Raw genomic sequence first — 13,651 nt, 5'->3', positions numbered from 1 at the left:
TCCACATGTTTAGAGAGTAGCTGAGCTACCTGCGACTTCCAAGGTCTCCCTGGCCGATTCCGAGTAAGGACAAACCGTTCAGTGTGGGACGGTTTAAGCCCATGGGAGGGGAGGCATAAAGGAGTGCACGTGGCTACAGATGTAACTGTATGTCTGAGCCAAGCTCGGTGCTCGAGTACAGTGATCTACAGTTGCCACACCACAGCTAGAGCTTGAGCATATTTATGTGAGCTGTGCGTAAAAGACATGACCTAACGCTGCTTACCAAGCAGGACGCATCGGTCGTCGCATGGGGACGCCCTGGAGCAAGTGGGCTGAAAACCATGTAGAGACGAGCAGTCGTCATTGTCAGTCGAAACGGATCCCGATGGAGTGAGGACAACCAGAGCTGTATGTCTCAGATGTGGACAAGGCCAAGCTGAATGACCACAATCAATAAAGCCGTTAGAACCAAGAGCCTCAAGCACATACGGGACCCATGTAGCTGGGCCAAACACCTGCAGATCCCCTGATAAAGCCCTGAGTCTGGCTTGGGTGAGGGAAGCTCCAGGATTAGACCTAAGAAGGTCACCGTTTGGCTGGGAATGAACAACCCCTTGGCACGATTCATCTGGAAGCCTACATCAAGCAGATGTGACAGCAGTATCGCTGTGTGATCCACTGCCTGCACCTCAGACTCCATGCATACAAGCCAATCTTCGATATACTGTACATTAGGGGTGGGCATCGACGATCGATAATTGATCGATAAGGATCTTGGTCGATCACAAAATAAAACATTTGGTCGATCACAAATGTTTTATTTGGTCGACCAAATGTTTTATTTTGTGATCGACCAAGATCCTTATCGATCAATTATCGATCAATTATCGATCGTCGATGCCCACCCCTACTGTACATGACAAATTACAAAAAAAGGGGTAGAGCTACATGGCCGTCCAAACAAAGTATTTTCAGAGGCACATTCCAAACGGAGTGTTGTGCAAATCATCAGCAAGATAGTGGCGAACGCACAAGCAACAAAAGAAAACCACAAATGTAATTATTTTCTTTTTAAATAAAGATTTAAAAATGATGATAACCATCGTATTATCTTAGTTAAATGTAATTTCAATGTATTATAGATCTTTCTTTATAACAAACATAACAAAAAAATCTCTAGCTAGCTGATTTGTGCATGACAGTCCCGCATTTTTACATATTTCCATGTTGCATTTCCCCCCTTTAATGGCATATGACGCCCGAAGTTTAACTAAAGACCAGCAACGAAGTTGCTCCTAATATCAGTGTAGACTGGCAGGGTAGGAGCACGGGTTGCTTTTCTATGATATTACTGATGACGTATCAGGGTCTTGAAGGTTTGTCCCATTTCATAGGGCAAGATTTCTACCACTACCCCTTGTAAACTCTGTTCCGAGTAAGCCGAAAAGCGAGTGGCACTCGAAAACGAGGAGTAGTGGTAAAAATAAGAAATAGGATTGGGCCTAATTACACGTGCCACTGCTCCGAATGGAGTGACAGGTAGTCCACGTTGTCCTCCTTGGTGCAGCGTTTCCTGCTCCTCTTCCCAGACCTCGAGAGGACCAAGGGATTTGGGGCCTGGGGTGGAGAAGGCCTCTTCTCTGGGGGGGGTATAGACTTATTTTTTCCTTGATTCAACTCTTGGTGGGCTTTGTAGTGGCTGGAGCCAATCGTGACCTTGGCTGAAAGAGTCTGCGACCACGATGACTGGACAGCATCAAAGCATTTGTTGAGGATGGGCACACGCACACATGTGGAAGGGAGGTCGTCCTGCTCGGTCCCATTCAGCCTGGTCCTCTTGGTTGCTCAAGGTTGAGCTTGGAGGAGGCTATGCGACAGCTTCCAGGAAGGACATGTCCATCTTAGAAGTCACCTCATTGATCACCTCCCATGCCTCCCTAGTGGGCTTGGCAGAAGGAAGGGAAGCGTCATCATCTCTGCCCCCATCGGAGAACTCTGTGTTGGAGGCACAGCCGGATCCTCATTATTCAACTCCTTGCGAGTCTTGGCTGAGCTGAGGCTTGATGCAGGATCAGCAATAAAGGAATCGACCTAGCAGGGGTTCAAACAATTACACAAATTTGCGATCAGACAAGCTTGCTGTCGTCTTGTGGTAGCCAGCTGAGTAGCAGGGTGAATGACTGTCAAACTTGGCTTAACAAATGAATTTTCTTCTTACGAAGTCAAGCTGAACCACAGAATTGAAGTAGACCACAGAATTGAAGTAGACCACCTCACTAGAATCATTATAACAGGTAAGTTGTAGCCAGCTATGAGAACACTCTATAGTACACTTCTGGGTCCTACAGGATGAGCAGTAGGCAAGCAGTATCTGCTTGCAAGCGTCTGTACCAGGCGTGATTCCATAGGGGTCTTCAGGGAATGATACACAAGAGTACGTTTCTCATAGTCATAACTTTTTAAATATCCATACTCTGGTATATTCCACATATAGTGTATAACTGGGCACACAGACAGAAGCATACAGAGGTCCAATTGGGACACTAGCTACACTCTGTTTTGAGAAATGCATTGGGTGGGGGTATAGATACAGTATGAGTAACCTTGTCCCTAGGCTATTGCGCACATCATATACACTGAACAAAACATAAACACTTTTGTTTTTGCTCCAATTTTTCATTTTGGTTGAAACCAAAGATCTAAGACTTTTTCTATGTACACAAAATGCCTATTTCTCTCAAATTTTGTTCATAAATTTGTTTAAATCTGTGTTAGTGAGCACTTCTCCTTAGCCAAGATAATCCATCCACCAGACAGCATGATTATTGCACAGGTGTGCCTTAGGCTGGTCACAATAAAACTCTAAAATGTGCAGTTTTATCTTGAAAAGAGACATTTATTAGGCACTGAACTATGTATTTCACAGATATGCATTTGCATTTGGAGGGGGGGGGGTCAGAAAACCAGTCAGTATCTTGTGTGACCACCATTTGCCTCACGCAGTGCAACTCATCTCCTTCGCATAGAGTTGATCAGGTTATTGATTGTGGCCTGTAGAATGTCGGTCCACTCCTCTTCCTCTTGCTGTGCGAAGTTGTTGGATATTGGCAGGAACTGGAACACGCCGATCCAAAGCATCCCAAACATGCTCAACGGGTGACATGGTCGGTGAGTATGCAGGTCATGCAAGAACTGGGATGTTTCCAGCTTCCAGGAATTGTGTACAGATCCTTGCAACATGGGGCTGTACATTATCATGCTGCAACATGAGGTGATGGCGGTGGATGAATGGCACAACAATGAGCCTCAGGACCATAACCCCACTGGGCCACTCTATTTACAACGTTGACATCAACAAACCAATCAACCACATGACGCCATACACGCTCCCTCAAAACTTGCGACATCTGTGGCATGCACAATGCACAATGCCATGCACAATGCCACAGATGTCGCAGGTTTTGAGGGAGCGTGTATGGTGTCATGTGGTTGAATTCCTGTGTGATAAAACTGCACATTTTAGAGGGGCTTTTATTGTGACCAGCCAAAGGCATACCTGTGCAATAATCATGCTGACTAATCAGCATCTTGATATGCCACACCTATCATGTGGATGGATTACCTCGGCAAAGGAGAAGTGCTCACTAACACAGATTTAAACACATTTGTGAACAGAAATAGGCCTTTTGGGTGCATAGAAAAAGTCTTAGATCTTTTTCAACTCGTGAAAAATAAGAGCAAAAACAAAAGTATTTTTGTTCAGTGTATAAGCCTGGAATAACAACGACTCAAACTTGGCTGAGTAACTTATTGAGTCAAATATTTGTCATTATTCAATCTTAGCAAATCACCCACCTGTGATGTGTGACTCTGAATCAGAAATGTGTGGTGTGCAAGCAAGACTCAACACTCAGGGAGGTAAATGGACTGCACTTATATAGCGCCTTATATAGCACATTGGGAGCAATTTGGGGTTCAGTGTCTTGCCCAAAGACACCTCGACACAGCCGCCCCAACAGGTGCTGCAGGAGATGACTGATGGAAGGTAAAGCCAATGGAAATGTGTCAGGGGTTTTTTCCCAATCGTTTTATTGGGTAATGAAGGCCACGTTTGACACGCTGGTCCACCAGACATTGGAAAGAAGGGTCTGGAAGGAAGATTATGTGAGAGAAGTCAATCATTAATTGAAGGGTTGGTTGGTCTACTGATCTATTAGAGAACTATGTTTATATCCCAGTGATTAAGCATAGTACTCTTGCTGTGCACAGGTTTATGATGAATCAACATCATTAGAATGGATTAATGTCTCTTGATTAATCTTGTAGATCGATGTTTGGAGGGAAAATTAAATCGAAACACCAGCTGGGTTCAGTGGTCATAAATAACCACCAATGGGACAAACCTCAATTTGGAAGACGAAAGAGAGAGCCATCACGCCGCAATCCAATGTCTCACAACAAATACATTAAGATTCAATACAGTCTATTTCACCTCAAGTCTTTAAAGGAGGCCTCACTGTGAGATAGTATGCAATGTGTGAGAATATCTTACATACTGAATATTACTCCAGGCTATGAAAGTAAGTAAGTACTTACTTGCTGACTTACTCCTCAATCATTCCCATTGGGACCTAAAGCCACAAGTCTAAAGGAAATGTAATGTCTCTGTGAACTTGTCATTTTTCAGATAAAAAATAACCAAAACAAAGATATTCCATCTCTGTGAGGAAGACTCCTGACGCCAGGTTTAAAGCCTTATTGTCTGCTCTGCCGTGCCTCTTAAGTTTCACGAGGTCGGCTGGGGATGAGCTTGTGAAATAAAAAACAACCTGGCTCTACTGTGTCACACGGTCGGAAAATGTAACAACTTTAACATAAAGCCAACCTCCTGCTGAGAGACAATGAGAGAGAGAGAGAGAGAGAGAGAGAGAGAGAGAGAGAGAGAGAGAGAGAGAGAGAGAGAGAGAAGAGAGAGAAAGAGAACGAGAGAGAGAACGAGAGAGAGAGAAAGAGAGAGAGTGATAGAGCGCCCACCTGAGATTAAGATACAATGGATGAAGGAATGGAACGGAGCTGCAATGATGATATGGGGGATATATAGAGAATGAAAGACACACGCCCAGTCTGGAACAGCTCCTGAATAATCCCTATACCCCAAGTCACTGGACGGCCAATTGGAGTTATGACGGTATTGCTTCCACCTATCTAATTCATCTCAGATCAACAAAAGATCATCAAGAAGTGGCTAGTGGATAAGGGGCTGGTTTTAGAGATGGGCAACATCTCCAAAGAATTTCCTTGATTCCTAGCATCCTCTACCCTCACTTCCTTTTCAAAACTCAATGAAGGTCTGAGTTTCTTTCTTCTTGGACCTTCTCCTCCAACGCCTTCTGAGGAGGAGGCTAATGATAGAGGATGTGAGGAGTCAAGGAGAAGCCTTTGAGTTTCAGCCATGGACAGAGTTGAGTTTCAGCCATGGACAGAGTTGAGTTTCAGCCATGGACAGAGTTGAGTTTCAGCCATGGACAGAGTTGAGTTTCAGCCATGGACAGAGTTGAGTTTCAGCCATGGACAGAGTTGGGGCAAATTCTTTTTAAATTCTGTTAAGTTCACTCATTCCAATGAGGTAATTGAGGATGACATTCATCAATGATTTTAACTTTAATAAGTTAAAACAGCTGAAGTATCTGATTATACTGCATGGTCCAAAAGTCACCAACTCAACTGCGTGAGTTCTTTACATTCTACTTTTAATTTTAAAAATGATCATAATTGAACCCAACCCTGCTGGGTACAGTGCACAAGAGACTGACCTTGCGATGTTCCAGGAGGTTGAGTGAAGACGAGCACTTCCTGTTGCAGATGGTGCACATGAGCTTCCGCCGGGCACTTCCTGGGCAACACAGATCATGGGACAAACAGAGTGAGCGAACCTCTTAATATAGGTTATCTTTACAACAAAGACAGCCTATCACCACCGTTGAGCTCCTCAAAATGTTTACTGGGACCATTACTCCTCACTTCATTACAGGGACAGAACCAAGCCCTCCCATAGACCCTGGCTCATTGATATGACATCACATATGTCCTACATTTGTGGAGCCCTTCACCACTTCCCTCTCACTCCTACACTCCTGATGCTGCCAGCCACACACAAAACATCAAGGCAAAACACAGATTTGATGGTTCATTCTTAGGAGTTTTCATAGGACCTTTTCTTTGTTATGTTGTTTTCTACGTTTACTACGTTTTCTACGTTTTCCCATACAGTATGTGGACATTGGTATGGTGTCTGAGATAAGCCTAGTTGGCCTAGTACACTAGGCCACTGCATGTGTTTCTAGTACTCTTACTGTAGTTCTACTAGGCCATGTCTGTGCAGCAATGGCTAGAGTTGCTATCATCTGACGTGCATTGACTGAGGAGGAGTCAGCGAGTGCTGAGCAGCAATTACACTGAGTTAATAGTCATTAGAGATGAGTCTAAACGGAGCAATGGATAGTTGGATGAAGCAAGTGCTGCCACTGCTGCTTCTACATCGTGTAAGCTCTGCTTTTCTGTGTGTGTGTGTGTGTGTGTGTGTGTGTGTGTGTGTGTGTGTGTGTGTGTGTGTGTGTTTGTGTGTGCGTATGTGTGTGATAGTGGCCAACCTGTGTGAACATTCCCTTTGTGTTTCTTCAGAGCGTCTTTGCTCTTGAACCTCTTCCCGCAGCTCTCTGCCTTACAGATGAACCTGGCGTCTCCCCTGCACGCCTCCTTGTGCTGCTCGAAACTACACACACACAGGAAACACAGCTCAGTCACACAGGAAACACAGCTCAATCAAACAGGAAATAGTTCATTCAGACAGGAAACACAATTCAGTCACACAGGAAACACAGTTCAGTCACACAGGAAACACAGCTCAATCAAACAGGAAATAGTTCATTCAGACAGGAAACACAATTCAGTGACACAGGAAACACAATTCAGTCAGACAGGAAACACAGCTCAGTCACACAGGAAACACAGTTCAGTCACACGGGAAACACAGCTCAGTCACACAGGAGACACAGTTCAGTTAGGCAGGATCCCAAACGTGTATCCTGCAGGTGTTTCTGGGTAGTGTAGTGTTACCTGGACTCAGAGCTGAAGGTGTTGTGACAGAGCGAACACTGATGTGCTCTAGAAGAGTCTCCTGTGGGTCCCAGGGTCTCGGCACAGTGCAGAACACTAGGAGATATGAATGGAGGACATAGTCATAGTCACATATTGAACATACAGAGAGAAACAAGTAGACATTTGAGGGAAAAAGAGGTAGGCTACTGCCTGTTACAACAGGTAACAGAGGGCACTGGTGGAGGTAGTTTATAATTGAGTTCTACTGCACTGCGTTTGGCATAGTGCAGTAGGCACAGCACAACTCAATCAAACACCTTGTTTGCCATTGCTCACATGATATGATATGACACAATTTGAATTAACCCTTACTATTTAGATATATGCAGGTTAACAAAGAAAGATATAGCCATTAACTCATTTAGTGTCACGGGTGAATAAAGTCAACATTCTAGAGTGCCAAGGGTGACTTTATTCACCAAAAATGGCTAAATGATGATGCTTCATTTTTGTCAAAGCATTGTTGGTAGGTATACAACACTATAAGGTGGTGCATTAAGAACTCTAGGTTGATTCATATTCTTTGGCAGTGAGTGAGTTAACCAGGTACACAAGATATGTGTGTCTCCAATGAGACTCAGGTGAGTGCAGTGAGGATGGTATACACACTGGCGTTGCAGGGCCTGTTTGATGGGGAACTTCTTGCCACAGTTCCTGCATTTAAACTCCTTCTCCTCTGTACTAGCCCGCTGGTGGAGGCTCTGGAGGTGCGCGGCCAGGATCTCCTCACTGGGGAAGCTGCTTTCACACAGCAGGCAGGGGTGCTCCTCCTTCTTAATGACCAGCTCTACAGGCACACACACATATTACACACACATATTACACACACTTGCACGTACGCACGTGTGCACATACACATTCACTCGCACACACGCATGCACGCACACGCGCACATACACACACAAACACACACAACAATACACACTCTTCACACACACAAATACACACTGTTGGACCCACAATAATGGTAAACCTGAAACTCTCTCACATACCCATTTCCACAAGATGCTTGGCCTCTTTGCTGTTCTCATCCTCGTCTTTGATGATCTCCTCTTCCTCCTCCTCTTCCTCCTCCTCCATGTCACTGTCCAGGTAGCCAATCAGCAGCTCTGTGTCTGTCTCAATGTCATCCACAGCCAAGTAGAAGATATTCTCTCCATCCTGAAAGCCCAGACACAAGTCAACTTTATAGCTGAGAAGATCAGCGGATGTGAGCTTCCCTCCATCCACGACACCTACAAGGACCAGTGTGTCAGAAAGGCCCTCAAGATTATCAGGGACCACCCCAATCAGCCACCCCAATCAGAAACTGTTCAAGCTATTGCCGTCGGGGAAACGGTACCAATGCCTCGGGGCCAAAAACCCAGAAGCTGACAAACAGCTATTTCCCTCAAGCAATCAGGCTCCTGGAGAAATACACTGGAAGAATACAAAAGACTGCCTAACCAACCTCATGCACACTACACAAATGAACATTTACAGTATTATAACTACTGCACACTACTGGATTACTTGTACACCATTGGACTAATTTACTAGCGTACTGTATTGTATATATTGCATTTCATATCATTGTACTCTGCACATTACTGAAGCCACTGTAAAATCCATCACTGTATTACGTTATCAATGTAGTGTTACTTTTTTACTTACTTACGTTACTTATTATTATTGTGTCATTATTGTGTTTTTTGTATCTGAATGCTGCAATATCAATGTTGAGAAACCAAAGCCAAAGAATGTTTGTCTTGTGTACTTGTACAGTAAGATGTAAAAAAGTGTTTCCAATTCTGATTCTGATTACACCGGACATTACACAGTCATAATAACTATATACAGACACACACACACACACACACACACACACACACACACACACACACACACACTCTCTCTCTCTCACACACACATACACACACACACACACAAACAGACACAGACGCACACAGACACACGCACGCACACATGCATACAGACACACACACACACACACACACACATACACACATGCACATACATTGAGGCAGGACAGGGGGGAGCTGAAGGTTGATCTCATTAAGCCTAGGCAGTCATCTGCTATGGCTTGATTAAGGTCAAGGGTCAAGCACTCAAACCCTTAAATATATCATCATTAACTTCCAGGTCCTTTAAGGTTACGCTCTAAAGAAATCAAATCTTGATTTCCCTTTTGCTTTGGGATTAGAAATACACATAAATATTCATTTAACCACCATATATGTCACTATTGATGGAACACAGAGCTTTAAACACACATGGATAACCTTTGAACAACCGATCGGTTTTAGCACTTTGGCATTACTGACAAAACCACAGCCGGAGGGCCACAAGTCTCAGTCTTCTTCCCTTCCCTCTTTCTCTTCTGTTTCTTTTCTGCCTCTAGTGAAGAATGACTTTCTTAGAGAGTTGAAGCTTCCTAGGGCCTGCAGCAGTCAATGTGTTTAAGTGCATTAGTTAGGGTCATGTACACATTTGTGTGTGTGTGTATGTTTGACCTTAGGCAATGGATGTGATTGTTGTTATGGGTTCTCTGTGTTTATGAGACTGGTTACTGCGGTGGATGCTATAAATCTGTTTGGTTTGGTGAGCACATGGTTTTGGAAAATTCTACTCTTACAAATGACATTGGTAAAGGAGACAAATGCGATTGTTGCAATAATATTGCCCCTGCTTAGTGTAAGAATTACTGACTTTGATTATAATCACAGGAGTAATTACATATTATTTCAATTCACTTTTTGCCTATATGACGCTACGGCCATGGAAAAACACCTTCAAATCTTGATCAACACACGGCAAAACCTGACAAGCTGTCTCCACAGGCAGACAAAACAAAACAATCCACATCTGTGTGGCTCAGTTGGTAGAGCATAGTGCTAGCAATGCTAAGGTTGTAGATGTGCTTCCTGCTGGGACCATACATCTCTGAAACAAGATGGCGCTCTGCGTGGCCGCTGTGTTTCGCGTTCCTGACAAACATTGCAGCTTTTTGCGTATTTTATTGTTATTCTGTGTTATTTTACACTTTTTTATATTGAATTATGCTTGAATTATTATGCCCTATATCTTGTGCTGCAATGCAATGTCAGGATCCGAAGCCTAAGAATTTTACTCTGTTACACATGTGTAATGTGACGTAACAATAAACTTGAAACTAAATGTATGCATTCACTGTACTGTAATTAGCTTTGGATAAAAGCTAGCTCTGCTAAATGGCTCTATATACAGTATAACGACTGTAGAATATATTTAACCCTCTCTCTCTCTCTCTTGCTCTGATGTGTTCAGATAGACAGCTCTATCTCTCTCTCTCTCTCTTAGAGATAAGTCGTAGGGTGTTATCCATTAGGGTGTTATCTCCAGTAAAGAGGGCCGTACCTGGATGGCTGCCAAGTTTTTCTGCTCTTGCGATGGCGCCTGATGGACAAAACGCAGCCAGTTGGCATAGCGAGGGTTACTGCCATCCAAAACATAGAGGACATCTCCTTTGTTACCTCGGACCTGCAACAAAGAACACATAAGCATGTTCATCAATAACATAACAGTACTTTGATTGATAATCAAATATAAATGACTAGATTACTAGAATCTCAATTTCAGATAATACCTGAAATCAAACATACCTGGAATTCTTATGGCATCAGATAATCAGGTACAGTCATTCTTAACTACACTGGGAATAAACACTGAGGTATAATCAAACCATTCCCTTATCTCAAAACAATTAAAAACACCATGTGGATAAAACATAATTATACAGTACATTCAATAATAAAAGCACAAGATTGAGGTTTAGTATGCCAATGAGCAATTACTAAGACAAGTTACTGCAAGAACAGTGCAGTAGTTACTTGAATGAATGAATGGTCTTTATTGTCATTGATATAGTACAGGTACCATACAACGACATTTGGGGTAGATACTTCACACTAACTGTTACCATTCAACATCACTAGAGGAACCAATAAAGCCTTTGGATCATAGGTAGAGCCACAGAACTAGAACTGGAGAGAGTGCTTTGTATTCACTTATGTATCTTTTCACTAATATACTCAAAATAAATATCATGATACAATAAAGTAAAAGTACAAGGAATATGTTAATAATTGTTTACTGTAGTTGTGCTTCAAGACATGGGGGGGGGGGGGGGGAATGCTGTGATTGCAGTGTTAGAGAGATGAGGTGAGATGAGGTCATAATCACCTCCCACATCAGTCGGGTGTCCGTGCTTTCATCCAGCTCACTAGGCAGCTTCTTCTCTCCCGCGAAAGGGCCAAACTTTTCCCCCTGGAATAAACAAAAAAAAAGGAATCACATTTGTGTGTGTGTGTGTGTGTGTGTGTGTGTGTGTGTGTGTGTGTGTGTGTGTGTGTGTGTGTGTGTGTGAGTGTGTGTGTATTATATATATATATATATATATATATATATATATATATATATATATATATATATATATATATATATGATTATGCATATAAATATAAATGTAGTATGTAGAATATAGAATAATATGTAGAATATATGTAGAATTGTGAAGGCATCGTATGTACATAATGTGGATAGATGGATGGATGCCAACTAATAGATTGATAGTCTTGTGCATGAAACCATCTATGACACATCTGTGACTTGTCTAAAACCTTAAAGGGGGTGTGGTCAATATGTGTCCTCCATGAAGGAAGCAACAGAAGTGTTTTTAATAGTTTCAGCCATTTAGTAGCATAACTGATGTGTCTTATGTTGAAGGATAGGCGTAGTTAATGCTAAGTTGAAACACTTCAACGAGAACGTGTTAAGTGCAACGTTATGCAATCAATGCATGTCACAAACTATACATACTACTAGATCACAGTGTTTAATACTTTGTTACATGCGTTCATGTAAGAAATGAGCATACATTTTGAGACTATGTTGTTGAAGTGGGTAGATTGGTGTGGAGAGGGAGAGAGAGAGGAGACATCTCAGTTACAGTAGTGTAGCTACGTGGCACTTCACGTCAGACCAGCCTTCGTACGTTTAGAGACTTTGAGAGCGCCTTGACTTGCAAAACACACATAATGTGAACATCAAACTGCCTACTTTCATTTTTCAGCGAATAACTTTGGCACGTCGCTATGTTTTTTTCATGCCCAAAACAAGAGATAGTTGTCCTGTCCCTAAAGAACAAACCTTTTTCACTCGCCTCGCCGTGTACAGCCCGATCCCATCCTGGACATTAGAGGATTTCAGAGAAAATCTGTCTGGTACATACATACCCAACATTGTCATGACTCAGAACGACTTCCTATATGGATCTTTAGAACATGTCAGCAGGATTAAGAATACGTGATCGGTTTTAGAGCATACAGAAGTACAGAGTCTGGAGCTGGCTGTTTCTCCCAAATGCGGTCCAGGTTAAACTTCCATGTTGCTGTCGCTGCAGGAATGCAATGCAGTGCTGTGATTGGTGGAAAGTTTGTTACCAGAGGCTACTTAGTTTAAGAGGATGCTCCTGGACTTTGTTGTCCCTCTGGTCCAAGAAACACCTATGAGTTGAAAATGCCAAATAGATAAAAATCATCCATGCTAATTGTTTCACTTCCTCTGTGGTTCAGGCATATCACATAGGACAGAGGAACTGTGTTCCTAATCACTTTTTTCAAACAGCATCTGTTTTGGATGACAGATCATAACTAGCTCTACGATATAAACAGTGCTGTCATCATGATGGTATAACAGATGTTGTAAACAGTTAGACACCTGATTTCTATGCTGTCATGACAAAGTTGTGTGTGGCAGCTAATGTGTGTGGCCTACCCAGTAAGCCAGTTTATACCTAGAGCATTATTGTCAAGACTATACAATGATGATATAGTGTTATCAAGACGTGTGTACGCTCCCAGAACTGATACCTAGGCTTTAGCTCGGCAAGCTAACCTGATCTTGAGTCACATTGTCCTGTTTGATAGCCAGTTGGCACTGTAACAATGTCATGGCTGTGTTGCAGTGGTGATGACAGTGTTATGTAGCCCTTATGACAGAGGGGTAAAGTACAGTTTTACTTGTGGTGGGTGTACAGTATCACTTACTCCTCTAGGCCCAACACTGTGCCAAAATCAGCACTTGGTTTCCACTCAACTCTTGCAAAGGACTTACGGTACTCTGATCCAATTTATGTTTCTGGGTTCTCTTTTTTTTCTATGAGTGAGTGAGTAAGTGAGTGAGTAAGTGAGTGTGTGTGTGTGTGTGTGTGTGTGTGTGTGTGTGTGTGTGTGTGTGTGTGTGTGTGCGTGCGTGTGTGTGTGCGTGTGTGTGTACAAATAAGATATTCATTCTTCAGGAGCCTCATTTATAAAACTTTGTGTAGAACTGGTGTAAAAAGCTTGCGTACATAGTCACATAAGAATGTTTACACACTCCAACATTCGGATTTAAAAAACGGTGCGCATGCAAGTCCCACGCCTGTTTCCCTTTATAAATGATATCCCTATTAATATCCCTATATTTCTGACTG

General features: G+C 42.8%; 1 protein-coding gene across 1 annotated transcript in view; it reads right to left on the bottom strand.

The window, feature by feature from the left end:
- prdm5 (PR domain containing 5) overlaps positions 1 to 12,426 on the bottom strand; it is a gene marked incomplete at both ends in the record, with an annotated part of 40,408 nt that extends 27,982 nt beyond the window's left edge. The window contains 8 exons of the mRNA XM_080527162.1: positions 5,796 to 5,875; positions 6,633 to 6,754; positions 7,099 to 7,194; positions 7,750 to 7,927; positions 8,133 to 8,301; positions 10,537 to 10,659; positions 11,362 to 11,445; positions 12,328 to 12,426. Coding sequence (XP_080383288.1) covers positions 5,796 to 5,875; positions 6,633 to 6,754; positions 7,099 to 7,194; positions 7,750 to 7,927; positions 8,133 to 8,301; positions 10,537 to 10,659; positions 11,362 to 11,445; positions 12,328 to 12,426 — 951 coding nt within the window. The remainder of the gene's footprint in view (positions 1 to 5,795; positions 5,876 to 6,632; positions 6,755 to 7,098; positions 7,195 to 7,749; positions 7,928 to 8,132; positions 8,302 to 10,536; positions 10,660 to 11,361; positions 11,446 to 12,327) is intronic.
- Between the last annotated feature and the right edge of the window lie 1,225 nt (positions 12,427 to 13,651).

This window comes from Nansenia antarctica (assembly GCF_963989245.1).
Source record: "Nansenia antarctica genome assembly, chromosome: 1".
Taxonomy (NCBI): Eukaryota; Metazoa; Chordata; class Actinopteri; order Argentiniformes; family Microstomatidae; genus Nansenia; species Nansenia antarctica.
Note: the sequence above shows the minus strand (reverse complement) of the source record. Positions and strands in the feature narration are given on the sequence as shown.